The sequence below is a fragment of the Microcaecilia unicolor genome, chromosome 3 (genome assembly GCF_901765095.1).
Source record: "Microcaecilia unicolor chromosome 3, aMicUni1.1, whole genome shotgun sequence".
NCBI classification, from domain to species: domain Eukaryota; kingdom Metazoa; phylum Chordata; class Amphibia; order Gymnophiona; family Siphonopidae; genus Microcaecilia; species Microcaecilia unicolor.
Window position 1 is genome coordinate 525,021,809 of NC_044033.1, and position 24,492 is coordinate 525,046,300.

The 24,492-nt window shown below is 44.7% G+C and overlaps 1 protein-coding gene across 2 annotated transcripts in view; it reads right to left on the reverse strand.

The window, feature by feature from the left end:
- SCML4 (Scm polycomb group protein like 4) overlaps nt 1–24,492 on the reverse strand; it is a 62,028-nt gene that overhangs the window by 35,432 nt on the left and 2,104 nt on the right. For both annotated transcript variants that reach the window (XM_030195664.1, XM_030195663.1), the window contains exons 2-3: nt 3,415–3,544; nt 67–267 (exon numbers count right to left, since the gene is read on the reverse strand). In XM_030195664.1, coding sequence (XP_030051524.1) covers nt 67–267; nt 3,415–3,544 — 331 coding nt within the window. The remainder of the gene's footprint in view (nt 1–66; nt 268–3,414; nt 3,545–24,492) is intronic.

A 24,492-nucleotide genomic window follows, 5' to 3' on the forward strand; every position in this document is an offset into this window, starting at 1 on the left:
TGCCAAAAAAGCCTCTCAGTACAGCACAACAAAAGTGATCACGTTTTCCACCACTGTATTACTTACCAGAGACCATCTCTCCTCCGTAGCCTTGCTTGACCAGTGAGAAAACAGACTTCTGCTGGTGCGCACAGTCGATGCACACCTGGACGGCCTGCTGCAGCACCGTGGAGGGTCTCTCAGGCCCAAAATGGTCAGGCAGCTGTTGCACCTTCTTCCGGTCCAGATATGGCCCTGTGTTGGCCTGCTTGTTGACATAAATGCAAACTGCAAACACACACACACACACACACACAAAGAGAACCGCAGTTAGAAAACTATCTTATATATCTGTCAAAGCCTGTGGTAGGAATCATGCAGGAAAATTTAGCAAACTCTACTGTTTCCTTGACAGCACGGCCAGCCCAAGGCAAGATGCCACCTGAGGTGGAGCTAACATGCCGTCCCCCCCCCCCCCTCCTGGGCTGAGATGCCACCCCTCCCCCCCTTCGCGGCGTTTTACCTCATGGTGACGTTCCAAACCCGGCAGAGGCAGTGATTCCCATATGTTGCCCTGCCGCAGGCACCTGCCTCTTCCCTTTAATGCAGCTGCCTAAGCCTCTAATGAAACAGGGTTGTATCAGAGAGGCGGTCACAGTAAAGGGAACAGGCGGATACCAGCAGCGGCATGGCAGCGTATGGGAATCACTGCCAGGTTTGGAACATCACCGTGAGGTAAAATGCCGTGAAGGGGGAGATGCCACCCCTCCAAGGAGCCACTCCTGAAGAGTACCACCTGAGGCCCCTACTTCAGGTGGCCTAATGGTCGGGCCACCCCTGCTTGGCAGTTTGTTAAAAGGAAACCTTCCAGTAAGAGATATAGCTACCATTAAGTGAACCTGGCAAAATGCCCAGGGCTGCCCAATAGTAAGGACTGCCTGAATTTGGACCCATTCCAGCTTCCCCCTTCTGCCACCAATCCTCCATACACTTACGATCACAGCAGAGGCAGCGCTGAAAGCTGACTCTTTAGGGTGGCAGGGCCTTTCCTCTGCTATGTCCTGTCCAGAGGAAGATGCACCAGAGAAGTGGGACACGGCAGAGGAAAGGCCCCACCACCCAAAGAGGAAGCTTTAAGCTCTGCCTCTGTTGCAACCACGGCAGTGTGTGGTGGACTGGTGGCGAATGGGGGAAGCTGCAGTGAGGCTGGAACCATACAGGTACGTGGGGGGGGGGGGGGGGGGGGAGGGGGACAGGAAAGGAAAGATACCAGGCCCCAGCATGGGGTGTGAAGGAGAGATGCCTAAATGTCTGGGGGGAGATGCTGGATTTTGGGGGGGGGAGCAGAGGGAAAACAGAGAGAGACCTGGAGCAAAGCAGTGGACGACAAGAGGGAGAGATGCTGGACTGGGAATGGAGCAACGAGAAGAGATAGAAAGAGTGAACTAGGGGAGAGATACCAGACCGTGAGGGAGGATGGAAGTGTGGGTGGGGTGCAGGAGGAAGGGAGGAGAGAAGCTGGACACAGGAGGGACAGGTACACAGAAGAGATGTTGGCTGTGGAGAGAGAGGGACAAGAGGTATTGGTCGTGGAGGGAACATAGGAACATGGACACAGAGTTGCAATACTGGACACAAGGGGAGGGATAGGGACACAGAGAAGAGATATTGAACATGGGAAAAAGATAGAGAGAGGGACACAGACGGGAGATCCTGGACAGGACGGATAGGGAAACACAGAAAAGATAAATGCTGGACCTAAAGAGGCAAGAAAAATGTCAAAAGGACAGACATCCCTGGAGTTAAGAAAAAGCAGAAAAGCAGAAGAGAGACACTAGAACCAAAGCAATGCTCAGACAACAAAGGCAGAAAAACAATTTTTTTTCTGAATTTATTAATTGTAATATGTTAGCTTTGGGAAACATGCATCCTCCTCCCCCCCCCCCTCAATCCCCACTATCTTGAGAGTGATGGTGTTATAGAGGGCCCATTCAGTTCTAGCTACACTACTGCTTACAGTCTTTTATGAATGACTGGTCTTGAGTTACTGCTCTTTTTCCCCTTCTTACGGGTTACATTCGACATGATTACTGCACTTTCCTATACAGAATACTAGAATACGTACGAAAGAATTGTATTAAGCCACAGGTGGATGCAGAAGTCAAAGGGAGCAATCCAAAACCCAACATGGCTTGTGTTTCGGCAAATGCTTGCATCAGGGGACCAGTTGATGGTCAAACAAAACACAGGTATCTTGAGAATTCTTCTAAACAATAAAAACACAAGAGAGGATCCTCCATGCAGCTCGTATGCGAACAGCAGCAGAGGTTTTAATGCTGGCAACCAGGGGCATAGATGCTATGGGGCCACGGGGGCCTGGGCCCTCGTAGATTTGGCCCTGGACCCCCCTGCCGGTGACCCTCTCAACCCCCCCTCCCCTCCTACCGCCAACCCGCCACCTGCTACCTTTGCTGGCGGGGGACCCCAACCCCCCCCCCACCAGCTGAAGTCTTCTTCCTTCATTTGGTTTCTGACTGAGTCTGACGTCCTGCACGTACAACGTGAAGGACGTCAGACTCAAAGAAACAGAACGAAGCCCTGCAGATCGCAAGGCTTCGTTCTGTTTCTGAGAATCTGACGTCCTGCACGTTGTACGTGCAGGACGTCAGACTCAGTCAGAAACCAAACAAAGGAAGAAGACTTCGGCTGGCAGGGGTTGGGGTCCCCCGCTAGCAAAGGTAGGCGACGGCGGGTAGGGGGTCGAGAAAGTCATCGGTGGGGGTGAGGGGTCAAAGTTGTTGGAGGTGTTGGCAATGGCGGGAGGGCGGGGGGCTCGGCGGCGCCGGGGGGGGGGCTAAAATGTGCCCCCTCACCTCGGCTCTGGACCCCCCCTACCGTTGAAGTCTGGCTACGCCCCTGCTGGCAACGGACCCCTGATGCAGACGTTTGCCGAAACACCGGTCGTGTTGGGTTTCGGAATAAAGAATTGCTCCCTTTGACTTCTGCGTCTGCCTGGTTGCTCCGCCTAATACACTTCTTTCGTACTTGGTGACCTTTTGTGCTATTACAATCCTCTGATTTGCTTGACAGAATATTAGAATAACAGGTGAAACCTACGCCTATAATTTAGGTGCAAGAACTTAACAACAGCCATAGAGCTCACACCTATGTACCGGAGATAGGTATGTAACCTATAGTATCGTATAAGTTATGTGTGTAAGTGAGAATCCTGTCCATGCTCCACTCAGACTTAGCCTATGTGTACGCTCATCGGTATAACAATGCTATGTAAGATATGCGTGTATTTACTGAATAACCTTTACGTACTTACCCGCGCTCATACCCACATATATGCCGTTATTGTAATCATTCATGTAGGAACCTACTTTGTAGAATAAATCCACTGGAGCTGTCTCTAGTTCAGAGACCGCATACCTGTGAGAGCCTGGGGGGCTGCAGAGTTGGGCACGGTGGCTGCGTCTTGAGGAATGGAACTGAGGTCCGGCTCTGGAGTGCTTCGTGGAGGAGAGATGGCTAACGGCGTCATGATCATACGGGACTTCAGCTGCAAAACAAGGACAGTGCGGAGAAATAAGGAGGAAAATGTTTAGAACCCATCTCACAGTAAGTGACATCTGCACCTGATCTGAACCTTCCCTTCACGTTCCACTTCCAGTCTGTAGACCAGCAGGTTTCCACAGAGCTTTGCCGTGTGGAGGGTAATTTGATAACAGGGCATCTACGGAAAAACAACTTTGGGTGTTTTTAGGATCATTTTAAAAAGACAACATATAGAAACAGAGAAAAATGAAGGCAGATAAAGACCATATGGCCTATCCAGTCTGCCCATCCATGCCATCTACTCTCCCTATCACTCCCTTTGAGATCTTATGTACTTGTCTCTGGCTCTCTTGAATTCAGATACTGTTTTCATCTCCACCACTTCCACCAGAAAGCCGTTCCACCACGAATTCACCACCCTTTCCGTAAAGAAGTATTTCCTCAGGTTACTTCCTAGGCTATCCCCTTTCACCTTCATCCTATGCCCCCTCATTCCAGAGCTTCCTCTCAATTGAAAGAGACTCGCCTCCTCTGCATTTATCCCATGCAGGTATTTATTATTATTTATTGCATTTGTATCCCACATTATCCCACCCATTTGCAGGCTCAATGTGGCGTACATAGTTTTGTTATGACATTGTCATTCCAGAATATCAGATACAGTTAGTAGTGTGTAGAGATTAAGTAGGGAAGAAAGAGGAAGTGATTGGGCGGGTGATAGTAGAAGTGGATTTTCATAACTGGTTGGGTTGGGAAAGTGAATCAGTGAAGCTGTTAGTTCTCGTTGTAGGCCTTGTTGAAGAAGCGTGTCTTCAGAGATTTGCGAAAGTTATTTGTTTCGACAATTGATTTCAGGTCTGTGGGTAGAGCATTCCATATTTAAACATCTCTATCGTATCTCCCACCGTTATATTATGAACCTTTATAAAGCAGGCTCCTGGAATAATCCCTAGTGGGCAAATTCTCTCACACTCAGGTACATCTGCCCTGGTAGGTGCAGCTTCACCCAAACTACACTTCCAGCAATACCTACTCGTGGTCCATGTAAATCACTCTTGTTGGCATGCTTACTTGTAGACACATGGTCACGGTGGCGGTTATTACTGTTATAAAATGATACAACTCCGCTGGAATAGACATCCTTCCACGGACAGCCGGGGTTACAAGGAGTCTGTGTCCTCCAAGCACTCTGATAAGCAGTGACCAGAGCCTCTTGTCATTGGCAAATATAGATCCTAAGTCATTATCTTTTAAATACTTTCGGCAACAGCTCAGCAATTCCCCAAGTCCAGGGATGGGGGTAAGTGGTTGGGGCAGACTGGGTGAGCTGGGAGAACAGGACAACACTGCCTATATCTAATAGCACTATAGACATTATATTTGTAAGTAGAAATTGTTGGAATGCTGTCACAAAGGACCTCACGTGTAGTAGGGTCTGATTGGCTCTGGGTATTGGTGATGTCATCCAGACCACAGGGAAAGGGGGGTGGAGAGAGGAGGAAGATTGCAATGCCAGACTGAAGGGGAAGAGGGGATGGAGAGAGGAAGGAGAGCAATGCCAGACCTCAGGGGAAGAGGAAAGAAAGGTGGAGAGAGGAGGAAGATTGTGTGAACCCCCTAGTCATGGAACAGGTAAATTAGAATAATTGAAGAAATAAATATATGAGTGTCACAGTTTTAAATAGGGTTCCAATGCCAGACCAAAGGGGAAGGGGAAGAGGGGTGGAGAAGCAGAGAGGAGGAAGAGTGGTGCCAGACCCCAGGGGAAGGGGAAAACGGGGTAGAGAGAGGAGGGAGAGTGATACCAGACCAACGGGAAAGGAGGTAGCAAGAGCAAGGATGAAGAGTTGGGGGGGGGGGAGAGAGAAAGATAGGACACATGGGGGAGGGAGAGTGGGAAAAAGCTGGATCTGGGAAGGGGGAGATGCAGTACTATGGGGCAGGGGAGAGAAGAAGGAGCGATACTGGCTCTGGGGTGGGAGTGCAGGAGAGAGGGAGAAAGAAGGGTGAGGAACATGGGAACAGAAGAGGGATGAGGTCACAGAGGGCAGATGCTGAACATGGGGGGGAATAGGGATAGGAAGACAGCAAAAGTAGAGGCTGACAAATGCGCAAACCAATAGTGAGATAATATCAAAAAACAGTTTATTCAGAATATTCATATCAAGGACCCGACACGGTCCCTGTTTCGGCGCCAAAGCCTCTACTTTTGCTGTTTTGTTTTGACTCTCTCCGTGGAGGCTCCTCCTGTCTTCTTGGGAATAGGGATAGAGACAGAGACACAGAGGGGAGATTATGGACAGAAGACAAAGGGAGCCTGAGGGAATGACAGTAGAAGTGAACAGAGAAAAAAGTAAAATAGAAAGAAGATACTGGAAAGCAGAAAATGAATATGGATGGGGATAGGGATGAGGAGAGATAAAGATGGAGAGAGGGGAAGATGCTGGAATGCATCATGTAAAAAGGAGAGGGGGGCACAGGCTGGATGGAAGGGAAAGAAAGGGCAGGCAGTAGATGGAAGGGGGAGAGAAAGTGGGCAGACACCATGTAGAAAGGGGGAGAGGGCAGATAGTGGATGGAAGGGACAGAGAAAGCAGGATGGAAAGGAGTGAAGTGCATAAGTACATAAGTATTGCCATACTAGGAAAGACCAAAGGTCCATCAAGCCCAGCATCTTGTTTCCAACAGTGGCCAATCCAGGTCACAAATACCTGGCAAGATCCCAAAAAAGTACAAAACATTTTATACTGCTTATCCCAGAAATAGTGAATTTTCCCCTAGTCCATTTAATAATGGTCTATGGACTTTTCCTTTAGGAAGCCGTCCAAACCTTTTCTAAACTCCGCTAAGCTAACCGCCTTTACCATATTCTCTGGCAATGAATTCCAGAATTTAATTATACGTTGAGTGAAGAAAATGTTTCTCCAATTTGTTTTAAATTTACTACATTGTAGCTTCATTGCATGCCCCCCTAGTCCTAGTATTTTTGGAATGCTTCACATCTACCCGTTCAACTCCACTCATTATTTTACAGACCTCTATCATATCTCCCCTCAGCCCTAGCTGCTTTAGCCTTTCCTCATAGGGAAGTCATCCCATCCCCTTTATCATTTTCGTCGCCCTTCTTAGCGCCTTTTCTAATTCCACTATATCTTTTTTGAGATGCGGTGACCAGAATTGAACACAATATTCAAGGTGCAGTCGCACCATGGAGCAATACAAAGGCATTATATCATCCTCATTTTTGTTTTCCATTCCTTTCCTAATAATACTTAACATTCTATTTGCTTTCTTAGCCGCAGCAGCACACTGAGCAGAAGGTTTCAACGTATCATCAACGACGACACCTAGATCCCTTTCTTGGTCCGTGACTCCTAACGTGGAACCTTGCATGACGTAGCAATAATTTGGGTTCCTCTTTGCCACATGCATCACTTTACACTTGCTCACATTAAACGTCATCTGCCATTTAGATGCCCAGTCTCCCAGTCTCCTAAGGTCCTCTTGTAATTTTTCACAATCCTCCCGCAATTTAACGACTTTGAATAACTTTGTGTCATCAGCAAATTTAATTACCTCATTAGTTACTCCCATCTCTAGGTCATTTATAAATATGTTAAAAAACAGCGGTCCCAGCACAGACCCCTGGGGAACCCCACTAACTACCCTTCTCCATTGATAATACTGACCATTTAACCCTATTCTCTGTTTTCTATCTTTTAACCAGTTTTTAATCCACAATAGAACACTACCTCCTATCCCATGACTCTCCAATTTCCTCTGGAGTCTTTCATGAGGTACTTTGTGTTCAGTTTTGGAGGCCGTATCTTGCGAAGGATGTTAAAAAAAATGGAAGCGGTGCAAAGAAAAGCTACGAGGATGGTATGGGATTTGCGTTCCAAGACGTATGAAGAGAGACTTGCTGACCTGAACATGTATACTCTGGAGGAAAGGAGGAACAGGGGTGCTATGATACAGACGTTCAAATATTTGAAAGGTATTAATCCGCAAACGAATCTTTTCCGGAGATGGGAAGGCGGTAGAACGAGAGGACATGAAATGAGATTGAAGGGGGGCAGACTCAGGAAAAATGTCAGGAAGTATTTTTTCACGGAGAGGGTGGTGGACGCTTGGAATGCCCTCCCGCGGGAGGTGGTGGAGATGAAAATGGTAACGGAGTTCAAACATGCGTGGGATATGCATAAAGGAATCCTGTGCATAAGGAATGGATCCTCAGAAGCTTAGCTGAAATTGGGTGGCGGAGCAGGTGGGGGGAAGAGGGGTTGGTGGTTGGGAGGCTAGGATAGGGGAGGGCAGACTTATACGGTCTGTACCAGAGCCGATGATGAGAGGCGGGACTGGTGGTTGGGAGGCGGGAAATACTGCTGGGCAGACTTATACGGTCTGTGCCCTGAAAAGGACAGGTACAAATTCAAGGTAAGGTATACACATATGAGTTTGTCTTGGGTAGACTGGATGGACCATGCAGGTCTTTTTCTGCCGTCATCTACTATGTTACTATGTTGTCAAACACCTTCTGAAAATCCAGATACACAATATCAACCGGCTCACCTTTATCCACATGTTGACCCATACCAAAAAATTCAAATCGGCTACATCAACGCCAGATCTGTAGTAAATAAAACAACACTACTAACAGACTGGATCACGTCATAAAACCTCGACCTACTCTTCATCAATGAAACCTGGCTCCATGACCAAAAAGACCCCATAATCTTAGATCTTTGCCCCCCAGGATATAAAATCATTCACTGGACCAGAAAGGAAAAGAGAGGCGGAGGTATAGCATTAATCTATCGATCCCAATTTACCATCGAAACCACTGCCAAGTCCATAACACCCTAACTCGAAATTGCCTCACTTACAATCCATAACAAAACCTTCCCTGACCATCTCAACTCCGTCCTGTTTTACAGACCACCAGGAAACTGGAACGAGTGCCAGACTACCTTCACTGACTTAATTTCGAACACATGTGCGACCAACTCCAACATACTAATATTAGGAGACATCAACCTTCACTTAGAAGACCCAAACTCCACTAATGCCCGAGATGGCAAGGATTTCCTCCATTCGTGGGACCTCACATGGCCACAAACGCCACCAACCCATGTCAAAGGGCATACCTTGGACCTCATCTCATACAAATTACCATCAGACCAGAACCTAATAATAACAGATATTAAATTTGTCAGAAACACCATGGACCGACCACCACAAACTAAACCTATCACTAAAATGGCAAAAGAAGGGCTCTCACCACACACAACAACCTACAACCTACAGAACCAGAGGCCAAATAGATCCACAGATATTCTGGCTAAATGACAGATGGACTGCACAAACGGATTCCACACATTACCTCATAGAATGGGATGACAGATGCAGAAGCATGCTAGATGAAATAGTGTCCTTACGAACAAGAATTTCATGCAGGCATAACACCATTCCATGATTTAATGACGATCTGAAAAAACTAAAAACACAAACAAGGAAACTCGAGCGAGCATAGAAAAAAATAAAAGATGAAAACACACTCAATGCGTGGAAACAGATACAAAGAACATACAAATACGCTATAAGACAAGCCAAAAGGACATACTACAAAACTAAAATAGGGCTGGACTACAAAGATATGAAGAAATTATACCAACTTGTGAACAAACTACTAGACACTACAACGGTCACTGCAATCAACATAGACATCCCACCTGCTGATAAACTCGCTAAATATTTCAATGATAAAATTACAAACCTACGAAAAACGCTACCTCAGAACAATACCGACACCAAAAACTTCATCAATAGCCTGGACCCAAATCCTGGAGAATACCCACCTGACCGAACATGGTCAAACTTCACGCTCCTCACCATAGAAACAGTAACCCAGGTAATCAAAAGGTTCTCCAGCACCCATTGCAAAATGGATACCTGCCCCAGCTACCTACTAAAATCTGCCCCTGACCACTTCATAACAGACCTTGTATCTCACCTAAACTACATGCTCCAACAAGGTCTTTTCCCTGAGGAATACAGCAACATCCTACTCACCCCAATCCCAAAAGATACCAAGAAAAAAGCAACTGAAATTACCAACTACCACCCAGCCGCATCTATTCCACTGGTAGTTAAACTGATGGACAGCATGGTGACCAAACAGATCACCGACTACTTGGACAAGTTCTCAATACTCCACGAATCACAATCGGGTTTCCGCCCCCTCCATAGTACCAAATCTGTGCTAGTCACTCTCCTGGCCAAATTCAAGCAGGAAATAGCCATAGGTAAAAGCATACTTCTCTTACAATTTGACATGTCGAGCGCATTCGACATGGTAAACCACAATATACTACTGAGACTTTTAGACTATTTCGGAATTGGTGGAAACATACTCAACTGGATCAAAGGTTTCCTAACCACCAGAACATACCAAGTGAAATCAAACTCAAACATAACACCACCTCGGAAAGCAGACTGTGGAGTACCTCAAGGATCACCACTATCACCAATACTCTTCAACATAATGATGACCCCACTGGCCAAGTCACTATCAAAGCAAGGCCTCAACCCGTTCATCTATGCAGACGATGTCACAATCTACATTCCCTTCAGACATGATCTAACAGAAATCAACAACGAAATTAAACTCGGTTTGAATACCATGGATTCATGGGCAAACTCTTTCCAATTGAAACTGAATGCTGAAAAAACACATTGCCTTATCCTCTCATCTCAACATTATACCTACTAGTCCACAACCTTAATCACCCCAGAACACACCCTCCCTATCTCAAACAGCCTGAAAATACTCGGCGTTACAATCAACCGCAACCTCACTTTCGAGAGCCAAGTGAACTCCACAACAAAGAAAATGTTCCACTCAATGTGGAAACTTAAATGCATAAAACCTTTCTTCCCGAGGGAAATATTTCGTAACCTAATACAATCGATGGTACTGTCATGCAGACTATTGCAAGGGAATCTATGTTGGATGCAAAGAACAACTAACAAGAAACTCCAGACCGCTCAAAACACAGCAGCCAGGCTAATATTTGGCAAATCGCGATTCGACAGTGCCAAACCCCTCTGAGGAAAATTGCATTGGTTGCCAATCAAAGAACGTATCACTTTCAAAATCTGCACCCTGGTCCACAAAATTATCTACGGTCAAGTCCCAGGATATATGACAGAACTTATAGACCTACCACTAAGAAACACAACCAGATCATCTCGAACATACCTAAACCTCCACTACCCAAACTGCAAAGGACTTAAATACAAAGCAATCTATGCATCCAGCTTCTCCTATATAAGCACACAACTTTGGAATGCACTGCCAAAAGCTGTGAAAACAACCCACGACCACCTAAACTTCAGGAAATCATTAGAAACCTACCTGTTCAAAAAGGCATACCCCACCAACCCAACATAAATGTCTACACTCTGCAACACAGCATAACCAAGGTTTGTAATGGACACTATATAATCTTTCCTCTCCTTGATCCCCATTGTAACTGAAACACATGTACCTTATTCAACCACAGTATCACCTGTATTTGTTTCTTTATCGGACATGGCGAATGCCTTTACGATACTATGTAAGCCACATTGAGCCTGCAAATAGGTGGGAAAATGTGGGATACAAATGTAACAAATAAATAAATAATTGTTTGTTCACCCCTTCAAAGAAATGTAGTAGATTAGTGAGGCAAGATTTCCCTTCACTAAATCCATGTTGACTTTGTCTCATTAATCCATGCTTTTGAATATGATCTGTAATTTTGTTCTTAATAATAGTCTCTACCATTTTGCCCGGCACCGACGTCACAGTCACCGGTCTATAATTTCCCGGATCTCCTCTGGAACCTTTTTTAAAAATTGGCGTTACATTGGCCACCCTCCAATCTTCCGGTACCACGCTCAATTTTAAGGATAAATTACATATTACTAACAATAGCTCCGCAAGCTCATTTTTCAGTTCTATCAGTACTCTGGGATGAATACCATCCGGTCCAGGAGATTTGCTACTCTCTTGGACCGGATGATAAGTGAAGATGAGGAAAGCAGAAACCAGAGACAACAAAGGTAGAAAAGAGATTTTTTTTTTTTTTTTTTTGCTTTAGGATAAAGTAGTATTGTAGCTGTGGTGATAAATAGAAAATGAAAATAAGTTGATCTTTTTATTGGACTAATTTTAATACATTTTTGACTAACTTTCAGAAACCAAAACCCCTATCCTCAGGTCAGGACAGGATACTGTAACAGCAGTATACTGAACTGACCCGAGGAAGGAGGTTTTGGCCTCTGAAAGCTAATTGAAAAATGTATTAGCCCAATAAAATGGTATCATCTTATTTTTCATTTTTTTGTTTTATTTCTGTTTGTTAATTTGTAAAGTGGTGATCGGTATTTATCAGTTTTTTTTAATTTACATCTGTTTTCTTTATATTTTCATTGTACTAGGGGGGCATGCATCACTGTTTCTGTGGTGTTGTATTGTATGCATAATCTCACATATTGGGGGTTCAGGTTAACTTTTGTCCACATATTTCTATTTTTAGTTTGTGGTTACTTATTCTATAATGGGTGAGGGTATATCTGTGTTCTGTGTTTGTGAAAAACACATGGTTTTCTGTTGGCAGGATCATCTTTACTAATCTGGCTTGTTGACTCGTGGATTATCACTAAAAATAATTTTCTTATATAGAGGAGGGGGGGTGTTAAAAATGATCGACCCCAGGTGTCAAATACACTAGGCACGCCACTGTTTACAAGCCCCCAAAACCTCTATCTTTCAGGTAATCTGATTTGCATTGTGCTTGCTGGTTGAGAAGCTTAAAGGTACTGCCCATTAGCAGATTCTGTTTTTAGAATCATAACAGGTCGTACAGCTGCGGTAAAAACATGGCCATACACAAGGAAGTGAGCGTGATGTGTTGAAACGGTTCTATACAATTCTGTGAGGCTTTGTCACATCACCTCGCGATGAGAACAGAGATAATGACATTGGTTAAATATAGCTAAAGGTCTGTTTAAAAAAGATGGTTACACAGTGAGAGGTTTGCATTCTTTTAAAAATCAGACGGCTCCAGTTTGTCAACCCTGAGAAATATTGTAAAGGAGACTATTTGGAAGAGGAAGAGGGGGAAGAGGAGTGAATGGATGTGATTATTATTTTGCACAGGGGTCGGGAAGAGGAGGAGGAGGGGAAAATCAGCATGCCATTCTGAGTCATTTGCTCATGGTTGACTGTAAAAATACACAAGGGTGAGAAATAAAGGAACAAAACTGCGCATGCTCCGTGCTTGTAGGGGGCGGTGTCTGATGAATGATGTTACTTCCCATCATGTGGTTCAACGAATAACTGAAAAAAATAAAAACACAATCCAGGAAACTCGAACGAGCTTGGAAAAAAAAAAAAGACGAACACACACTCAACGCATGGAAACAAATACAAAGAAAATACAAATACGCAATAAGACAGACCAAAAGGTCATACTATAAAACTAAAATAGGGCCAGATTACAAAGACACGAAGAAACTATACCAGCTTGTAAACAAACTACTAGACATCACCTTGGTCACCACAACCAATACAGACATCCCGTCTGCAGACAACCTTGCTAAATACGTCAATGAAAAAATTGCAAACCTAAGTAACACGCTACCTCAGGACAACACTGATATCGAAAATTTCATCACTGGCTTGGACCCAACCCCTGGTGAATACCCAGCGGACTGAACCTGGTCAAACTTTGCTCTCCTCACTGTGGAAATAGTCACACAGGCGATTAATAGGTTTTCCAACTCTCACTGTAAATTGGATACCTGCCCCAGCTACCTAATAAAATCCGCCCCCCACCGCTTCATAGCAGACCTTACATCCCAATTAAACTACATGCTTCAACAAGGTCTCTTCCCTAAGGCACCTGGCAACATCCTACTCACCTCAATACCAAAAGATCCCAAGAAAAAATCAAACGAAATCACTAACTACCGCCCAGTAGCATCAATCCCACTGGTGGTCAAACTGATGGAAAGCATGGTAACAAAACAACTTACTGATTATATAAACAAATTCACAATATTACATGAATCACAATCAGGATTTTGCCCCCTCCATAGCACTGAAACAGTACTAATTACCCTCCTAGCCAAATTCAAGCAGGAAATAGCAACAGGCAAAAGCATACTTCTCCTCCAATTCGACATATCCAGTGCGTTTGACATGGTAAACCACAAAAAACTACTAAGAGGCGTATTTTCAAAGCACTTAGCCTTACAAAGTTCCATAGGTTTCTATGGAACTTTGGAAGGCTAAGTACTTTGAAAATATGCCTCTAAGACTCCTAGATTACTTCGGGATTGGTGGACACATACTTAGTTGGATCAAGGGTTTCCTAACCACTAGAACATATCAAGTGAAATCAAGCTCAAACGTATCACCACCGTGGAAAGCAGAATGCGGAGTACCCCAAGGATCACCACTATCACCGATCCTTTTCAATCTAATGATGACCCCACTAGCCAAATCCTTATCCAACAAAGGCCTTAACTCTTTCATCTATGCAGACGATGTCACAATATACATTCCTTACAAACGTGATCTGACAGAAATCACCAACGAAATCAAGCTCAGCTTGAATATCATGGACTCATGGGCAAACGCATTTCAACTAAAACTCAACACAGAAAAAACACATTGTCTCATCTTCTCATCCCAATACAATACAAACAAACCCACAAACATAAACACACCAGATTATACCCTCCCTATCTCAGGTAGCCTGAAAATTCTCGGTGTTACAATCGACCGTAACCTCACACTAGAGAACCAAGTGAAATCTACAACAAGGAATATGTTCCACTCAATGTGGAAACTCAAACGCGTGAAACCTTTCTTCCCGAGGGAAACATTTTGCAACTTGATACAATCAATGGTACTAAGCCATGTAGACTACTGCAACAGAATTTATGTGGGATGCAAAGAACAAATTATAAAGAAACTTCAGACCGCTTAAAACACGGCAGCCAGGCTTATATTTGGAAAAACGCGGTTCGAAAGCGCCAAACCCCTCCGAGAAAAACTGCACTGGCTCCCAATCAAAGAATGTATTGCTTTCAAAATCATACCTAAATCTCCACTACCCAAGCTGCAAAGGACTCAAATACAAATCAACCTATGCATCCAGCTTTTCCTACATAAGCACACAACTATGGAATGCATTACCAAAAGCCGTGAAAACAACTTATGATCACCTAAACTTCCAGAAATCATTAAAAACTAACCTGTTCAAAAAGGCATACCCTACCAACCCACCTTAAATGCCTGTACCCTGCAACACTACGAAACCAAAGTTTGTAATGGACATATAATAACTCTTCCTCTCTACGATTCCCTAATGTGTCTATACACATAAACCTTATTCTACCACAACATTACTGTCTTTGTTCATACCGGAATTGGCGAACGCCTTTACGGTACTATGTAAGCCACATTGAGCCTGCAAATAGGTGGGAGAATGTGGGATACAAATGTAACAAATAAATAAAATAAATAAATGTGGTTTACTAAAGTTGCCACCATCTTGGATTTGTGACATCACAGGATGTGATGTTAAAGGTACCATCATCTTAGATATGTGTGATGCACGGTTGCCGCCATCTTAGAAGAGGGGCATGGACCGGGTGGTTATCACTTCCGGTGACATCACCAAAAGGGGTGGGGTTTAGGGATGGGGTTATGATCACTTCCGGCAACATCATGAAAAGGTGTGGCTTGAGGGAGAATAGGTGTGGCTTAAGCAGAGAGTGGATGGGGCTAAGGCTCATCCTTGATTCTGATTGCCTGCTGCAACTGGAAGTGGGCTTGGCCACCTGTCAAAAAATATGCAAATTAGGTTTGACAAATGTTGATGAACATTACTACTAACACACAACCAGATGGGGTTCACACCTTCCACAGAAACGGAACACAAACAGAAATTGGGTGGAACGAAACCAGTATCAAGTGATCAGTCACCACATCAAGGTAAGATGCTCCAAAGGAAACCTTTATTATGACCCAACACAGTCCGTGTTTCGGCTAAAACGCCTTCTTCAGGGGTCTACAAAACAATCGATGAGTGCTCAATTTCGTATTGATTGATGGAGCATTTAAAGTATCTTGTATTTGTACTGACAGCACGTTACACAAGACGCTTGTCAAGATACTTTAAATGCTCCATCAATCGATACGAAATTGAGCACTTATCGATTGTTTTGTTTTGGCACAAATACAGAGGTGAGTCTCTGTCAATTGAAAGGAAGCTTCAGAATGAGGAGGGCATAGGATGAAGGTGAAAGCTTAAGGATTTAGGAGTAACGTGAGGAAATAATTCATAAGTACATACATTTTATTTATTTACTTAAACCTACACTACCCAAATTGCAAAGGACTGAAATGCAAAAAAAACTTATGCAGCCGGCTTCTCCTACACAAGTACACAACTATGGAATGGGCTCCCAAAAGCTGTGAAAACAATCCACGACCACTTGAACTTTAGGAAATAACTAAAAACCTACCTCTTCAAAAAGGCCTACCGCAACGACCCCACGTAACTCTCTTCACCTACCAACACAGCATGACTATGATCGAACAGGACAACACGCAATCTTCATCCATTTCGACCCTCCACTTATACCTCATACAATCACTATACAACTTTGTATTTATTATCCACCGACTGGGCAAACACCTTTGACGGTATTATGTAAGCCACATTGAGCCTGCAAATAGGTGGGAAAATATGGGGTACAAATGCAACAAATAAATAAATCCCAGAAAAAAGCAGTGAATTTTCCCCAAGTCCATTTAATAATGGTCTATGGACTTTTCCTTTAGGAAGCCGTCCAGACCTTTTTTAAACCCCGCTAAGCTAACCGCCTTTACCACATTCTCCGGCAAGGAATTCCAGAGCTCTTCCCAGAAAAGGTGGTGAATGTATGGAATGGCCTCCTGATGGAGATGGTGTAGAGCAGTGTTTCCCAAGTCCGGTCCAGGAGTATCCCTTGCCAGTTAGACATTCCACAATGAATATGCATGAAAGAGATTTACATATAATAGAGGCAATGCACGCAAATCAAGTTCATGCATATTCATTGTGGATATCCTGAAAGCCTGATTGGCAAGGGGTACTCCAGGACTGAACATGGGAAACACTGGTATAGAGGAAAACTTTATCTGAATTTAAGAGAGCTTGGGACAAGTACATAGGACCCTCTAAGGGAATGACAGGGAGAGTAGATGGCATGGGTGGGAAGACTGGATAGGCCAAATGGTCTTTATCTGCCTACATTTTTCTCGGTTTCTATTCTGCAAAGGCTGATTGGGGCTTATCTCAAACTTTAGAAGTTCTGTTTTTTTCCTCTAGATCCCTGAAGGCTGTTCCACCACTATTTTCCACGAACACCATTTTTCTCGTCACCGCTTGCTCTAGAACTCAGTTCCATCGAAGCAGAGTTGCTTCTGCATTATTCATCCCCTGGGGGATGTGAACTAACTTAACTGTTCAGCATTTGATGTGACAGAGTTACTGTGACCCTGCGACCTGCACAGCCCAATCCATCAAGCCACAGAGCATCCTTGGCTGTGCTCAGCTATTTTCACACCTCACTTGCATTTAAGTGGATCTCCAGGGTCTAACTGAAACCATTGACCCATCCAGCTGCTATAAAACAATCTCCTAATAATTATTTCTCTCGATAATTAAATGAGTACTTAAAACCATTGAGATGAGATATGGCAGGGATGAGCAGATGAACTATTGCACGCACACACACCCACACCTTGAAAAAACTGGTCAGTATTCTGAGTTCGCACCAAAGTGAACAGCTTGAGCAATGCAAATTTATTTGGATCAAATCCAAACATGCGAATTACTTGCAGACAGCCCCGTAACACATCAACAAGTTCCTAAAATTATTCCAAAGCTTGCACAAGCAAACCTACATCTGAAAAGCACTATGTGATTTTGACACTGCTCCTCAGCTCTGACCCTGAACGTTCGGATTTTGATTTGTTCCTCTTAAGTGGCTTCTCCCAACCTGATGTAGAAGAAGCATCACCAGAGGGAAGAACGAAGGGAGGAGAGGAGGGGAAAGGAAGTTTCCTGCCTGGTTTCCCTGATCCTCAGTCTGCTGTTTTAACCACTGGGCCACTCACTAAGTACCGAACATGTTTGAAATCACGCGTCTAGTAAAACAACCAGTAAATATTAAAAGTCAGGAAGTATGGGCTGCACTGGTGGTTTGGTGACGGTGCAGTGTGCTGCCAGGTGAGAAATTTGGTTTCTAAGTCCAGCTTCTGTGCCTTAGACAAGCCAGTGCAGCCCCTAGAGTGGGGGTGGGGGTGGGGCAACCTTTATACACAGACGGCTGCATGAATGTCACTTCTACCCCTACTGGGCCGCAACATTACATAAGGTCAGAATCAGAAATTGAAAGATCTCCATAGACCTTCTGCTAGAAATACATAAATAAGTAAAAATTTAACTAAAAACAATATAAACGAACCGCTCCAGTGGCTATTCTGAAAATATTTCATCCAGTGGGCCGTAATGCCGGGCTGAATTGTGACTACATTATGAACTGCCCGTGGCGATTTGGGCTTTCTTCAGTGGTCTTGCAGCTGTGAAGATAAGTGTATTGTGCATATGGATTTTGCGGTTTGGAGGACTAGCCTAGTGATTAGTGCAGTAGACTTTGATCCTGGGGAACTGAGTTTGATTCCCACTGCAACTCCTTGTGACTCTGGGCAAAGTCACTTAACCCTCCATTGCCCCTGGTACAAAATAAGTACCTCTAACAACACAGATACCCCATCAGCAACTGATCTTGCAAATTACTTCAAGGAAAAAATTACAAAGCTCCGACTCATCTCAAGAAAGATATAGTAGAATTGGAAAAGGTGCAGCGAAGGGCGACTAAAATGATAGCGGGGATGGGACGACTTCCCTATGAAGAAAGACTAAGGAGGCTAGGGCTATACAGCTTGGAGAAGAGACGGCTGAGGGGAGACATGATAGAGGTATATAAAATAATGAGTGGAGTGGAACAGGTGGATGTGAAGCGTCTGTTCACGCTTTCCAAAAATACTAGGACTAGGGGGCATGCGATGAAACTACAGTGTAGTAAATTTAAAACAAATCGGAGAAAATTTTTCTTCACCCAACGTGTAATTAAACTCTGGAATTCGTTGCCGGAGAAAGTGGTGAAGGCGGTTAGCTTAGCAGAGTTTAAAAAGGGGTTGGACGGTTTCCTAAAGGACAAGTCCATAAACCGCTACTAAACGGACTTGGAAAGATCCAAGATTCCAGGAATAACATGTGTGGAATGTTTGTACGTTTGGGAAGCTTGCCAGGTGCCCTTGGCCTGGATTGGCCGCTGTCGTGGACAGGATGCTGGGCTCGATGGACCCTTGGTCTTTTCCCAGTGTGGCATTACTTAACTTATGTACTCATGATACCCAGCAATAAAGCAAATTACACAAATATCCTTGAATGTCTGGACCCAAAACCCGGAGAATACCCAGCATATTGATCAGGGACCAACTTCGACACACTTTCATCAAAAGAAATCTCACGCTGGCTGGGAAAATACGCCAAATCACAATGTAAATTAGACATCTGCCCTAACAGTCTAATAAGATCAGCACCCAAACAATTCAAAATAGACATCACGAATCACGTAAATCATAGACTTCAAAATGGACTCTTCCCCACGGACAAAGGAAACATCCTACTTACACCGCTACCGAAAGATGCTAAAAAAAACACAATGGACCTAACCAACTATCGACCAGTAGCATCTAATCCACTCATAACCAAACTCATGGAAGGTATAGTAACAAAACAACTTACTGAATACCTAAATAACCATTCAATTCTCCACGAACCTTAATCAGGATTTTGGTCAAATCACAGTACCGAAACTGTGCTAGTGTCTGCAATGAACTCATTTAAACAAGAAATTGCAAGGGGCAACAACATACTCCTCTCCTACAATTCGACATGTCCAGTGCCTTTGACATGGTTGACCATGAAATACTACTACATACACTAGAATACTTCGAAATAGGAGGCACAGGAAAGGATTCCTGACCACAAGATCATACCAAGTAACAACGAAAGCGGACAGATCACCCCCATGGACACCTGTATGTGGAGTACCCCAAGGATCCCCCTCTCACCAACCTTATTCAACCTGATGATGATACCTTTGGCTAAACTTCTAGCAACTGAAAACCTCAACCCTTACAAATATGCAGATGACGTCACGATCTCCATTCCGTTCAGACACGATCTAAATGAAATTACCAACGAGATTAACCAAAGCCTCCAAATAATGCATTCCTGGGCAGATGCATTCCAACTGAAACTAAATGCAGAAAAAACACAATGTCTTGTTCTCACCTCACAACATAATACAAAAAGCTTCCCTACCATAACCACACCATACTGTTCTCTGCCTATCTCTCAAAACTTGAAAATTCTAGGAGTAACCATAGACCGAAACCTTACTCTCAATGCTCACATGAAAAACACGACGAAAAAGATGTTCTATTCCATGTGGAAACTCAAAAGAGTAAAACCTTTCTTCCCGAGATACATATTCCGCACTGTGAGAATCAGAGAAGCCACAGAGTCCAGAATGCAGGGGGGGAGAGAGAAAAGCCAGAGTGGAAAAACTACAGATCCCAGAATGCATTGCGGGAGGGGAGGAGGCAGGAGCGTAGAGAACACAGATTTCAGACTGCCTGGAAGAATAAGAGGGATGAGGACTAACGAGTACCTGAGCCGCAGGACAGGAAAGGAGAGGGGGCTGATTGGGAGATGGAATCAGCTGAGGAGAGGGTGGAACACCTGAGGGAGGGGGTGGAGAATGGGGGGATGGAATGGGAGGAGTTGGAGCAGGTAGGAGGAGAAGGGGTGGAAGAGGAAATGGAGGTGGGAGAGGAAGTGGCTGGAGAAGAAGAGTGACTTCTAGAGGAGTCCAAAAGTATCAAGAAAGGAATGATAGTCAGGAGAGATCCGGCGGGTGGTTGTCAAGAGGTAAAGTGTTGACAAATGAGGGTGGTGGATCTTTAAAAGCCTGGCTAAGCTGTGCTGTGTAAAAAGCCTAGCTAAGCTGAACGGTTTTGAGGCCTTGCTGAAGAGGGCGGTGTTTGAAAGCTGGGCTAGCTGAACTTTGGGGAGAAAGCCTGGCTAAGCGGGGCTGTGTTTAAAGCCTAGCTAAGTTGAACTGTTTTGGAGGCCTTGCTGAAGAGGGCGGTGTGGGAAAGCCTGGCTAGCCGAACTGTGTTTGAAGCCTGGCTAGCAGAACTGTGTTTAAAGTCTGACTAGCTGAACTTTGTTTAAAAGACTGGCAAGCTGAACTGTGTTGCACCGCCTTGCTAGCGGAACTGTGTGGCAGTGAGAGCGAACTGCATGGACGAGTGTGGAGTCGGAAGCGGACAGCACGAATAAGAGAGAGAGACAATTACGCGGCCGAGAGGAGCGGCGGACAGCACCCTGGTACAGTCAATGGTGATAAGTCATCTCGATTACTGCAATGCACTGTACGCAGGCTGCAAAGAGCAGAACATCAAAAAACTCCAAATTGCCCAGAATACTGCGGCCAGACTCATACTTGGAAAAACCAAATATGAAAGCGCAAAACCCTTAAGAGAGAAACTCCACTGGCTCCCACTTAAGGAACGTATTGCATTCAAGATCTGCACAATGGTACACAAAATCATTCACGCAGATGCCCCAATCTACATGTTAAACCTTGTGGACTTACCTCCCAGAAACGCCTCAAAATCATCCCGCAAATTTCTCGACCTGCACTTCCCCAACTGCAAAGGACTAAAATACAAGACGATGCATGATACCACCTTCTCCTACATGAGCATGAAGTTATGGAACGCACTACCTAGAGACCTGAAAACAATCAACGAAACAACTATCTTTCGCAAATCCCTCAAGACATATTTCTTCAACAAAGCCTACAATGAAAACCCAGAACCTTATTAATCCACCTCTGAAAACCCATCGTCTAATATACCTATTAAATTCCTCCTTCTTCTCTCTACTTCTTCCCTTAATTAATCTCTGCACAACAATAATTGTACCTGACATCCAGGATTAACTGTGTGTAACAAAATTATGTAAGCCACTTTGAGCCTGCAAATAGGTGGGATACAAATGCAATAAATAAATAAATACCTGAATATATGTAAACCGCTTTGAATGTAGTTGCAAAAACCTCAGAAAGGCGATATGTCAAGTTCCATTTCCCTTTTCCTATTTGAGATTCTACATGGAATGTTGCTACTATTGGAGATTCTACATGGAATGTTAATGTTGCTATTCCACTAGCAACATTCCATGTAGAAGCCTGCCCTTGCAGATCAGCAACGCAGCCGCGCAAGCTTCTGTTTCTGTGAGTCTGACGTCCTGCGCGGCAGCGTTGCTGATCTGCAAGGGCAGGCTTCTACATGGACTGTTGCTAGTGGAGGAGTAGGCTAGTGGTTAGTGCATCGGACTCTGAGTCTGAGGAACTGGGTTCAATTCCCACTACAGCTCCTTATGACTGGGCAAATCACTTAACCCTCCATTGCCCCAGATACAAAATAAGTACCTGAATATATGTAAACCACTTTGAACGTAGTTGCAAAAAAAAAAAAAAAGCCTCAGAAAGGCAGTATATCATTTCCCTTTCTTGCATTTTTTATGTAGGCAGGTGCCTTTTGGTATGTTAGTTCACCTGTATTAACCTTTAGTTGGCTGTTTTGGTTTTTTGGGAACACAGTTTTTTCTCTCTCATTGTAAAGAGTTGTTTTCTGTGTTCCTTTTTTCTAATAAATGCCAACGGGAACCTGTGATAGTAGCCCATTTCAGGATGATTACTGTTTAGTCAGTGGCGTACCAAGAGGGGGGGGCGGTGGGGGCGGTCCGCCCCGGGTGCACGCCGCTGGGGGGGGTGCCGCGCGCCAGTCAGTGTCGTTGGTTTCCATGCTCCCGACGCTGACCAGTGCGTGGCACCCCCCAGCGGCGTGCACCCGGGGGGGGTTCTTTCGCCGGGGTGGGGGGGTGTCCTTTCACCAGGGGGGGGCGCTGCACCCGGGTGTCAGCGCCCCTCAGAACGCCACTGTGTTTAGTTTCTCCTGGGGCAGCAGAGGTTTTCATTCATTCAAAGTTATTAGTTTTTTACAGGGTACTAACATCCATAGGTGCGTTATAGTAAATACACATTTTTTGATATTTTACAAAATATGATATATAAATCTCCAAAACTCTGGTTAGTGATATACTTCCCATGGTCTCGCAAGCCACAAAATATTCAATGGCGGACTGAGCCATCGCACACCGGCGACACCTTGTGGCCAGTTGTAAGTTATACATGCACTCAGATACAGAAGGAATCGCTCTGTAGCACATGAAGTAGACAGGAGAAACCTCGGGTAGCTGCACATGAAAGCTCAGAGCATCACAGCCCAAACAAAACAGGGAAAAAAAACCCAGTGTCTTATCCTCTCATCCGCTCACGCCCACGTATCTGACACAATGCTTCCAGTATTGGGCTCTGCCCTTCCGATTGCTAACAGCCTGCGACTTTTAGGAGTGCGCCTGGACTCACATCTCCAGCTGGCTGATCACGTGCACTTGGTCTGTAAAAAAAATGTTTCAGGCAATGTGGAGGCTTCGGCGCATAAGACACCTCCTTACCAGAGATTTGTTCCGTACCCTTGTTCACTGGCTCGTCCTCTCCCTTTCTGGATTATTGCAGTGGAATTTATGCGGGCTGCCAGGCCTCTTTGTTGAAAAAGTTCCGAACAGCTCAAAATACTGCGGCGAGACTCATCCTTAGAGAACGACGCTTTGCTCACGCCGAACCTTTGCGCTTTAAACTCCATCGGCTGCCAGTACAGGAGCGCATTGCCTTTAAACTTTGCTCCCTGACACACAAAATCATCTATGGGGCTGCCCCAGATTACATGCTCCCCTTGATCGACCTTCCGCCTAGAAATGCCAACCCTGCTGCTCGGTCCTATCTCCACCTCCGCTTCCCGAGCTGTAAGGGTGTCAAGGGTGTGAGGATGTTATAATGCCGTTGTATCGCTCCATGGTGCGACCGCACCTTGAGTATTGTGTTCAATTCTGGTCGCCGCATCTCAAGAAAGATATAGTAGAATTGGAAAAGCTGCAGCGAAGGGCGACTAAAATGATAGCGGGGATGGAACGACTTCCCTATGAAGAAAGACTAAGGAGGCTAGGGCTATACAGCTTGGAGAAGAGACGGCTGAGGGGAGACATGATAGAGGTATATAAAATAATGAGTGGAGTGGAACAGGTGGATGTGAAGCGTCTGTTCACGCTTTCCAAAAATACTAGGACTAGGGGGCATGCGATGAAACTACAGTGTAGTAAATTTAAAACAAATCGGAGAAAATTTTTCTTCACCCAACGTGTAATTAAACTCTGGAATTCGTTGCCGGAGAAAGTGGTGAAGGCGGTTAGCTTAGCAGAGTTTAAAAAAGGGTTGGACGGTTTCCTAAAGGACAAGTCCATAAACCGCTACTAAACGGACTTGGAAAAATCCAAAATTCCAGGAATAACATGTATAGAATGTTTGTACGTTTGGGAAGCTTGCCAGGTGCCCTTGGCCTGGATTGGCCGCTGTCGTGGACAGGATGCTGGGCTCGATGGACCCTTGGTCTTTTCCCAGTGTGGCATTACTTATGTACTTATGTACTTATGTAAGATCTTCGCCTCGTCCTTCCGCTACTGGAGTCCCAAACACTGGAACGCTCTACCTCGCCACCTTAAAACTCAAGAGGACCATACCCTCTTCAAGAAGCTGTTAAAGACCTACTTCTTTGCCAAGACTTACTCCCTAATTTCCGCCGTA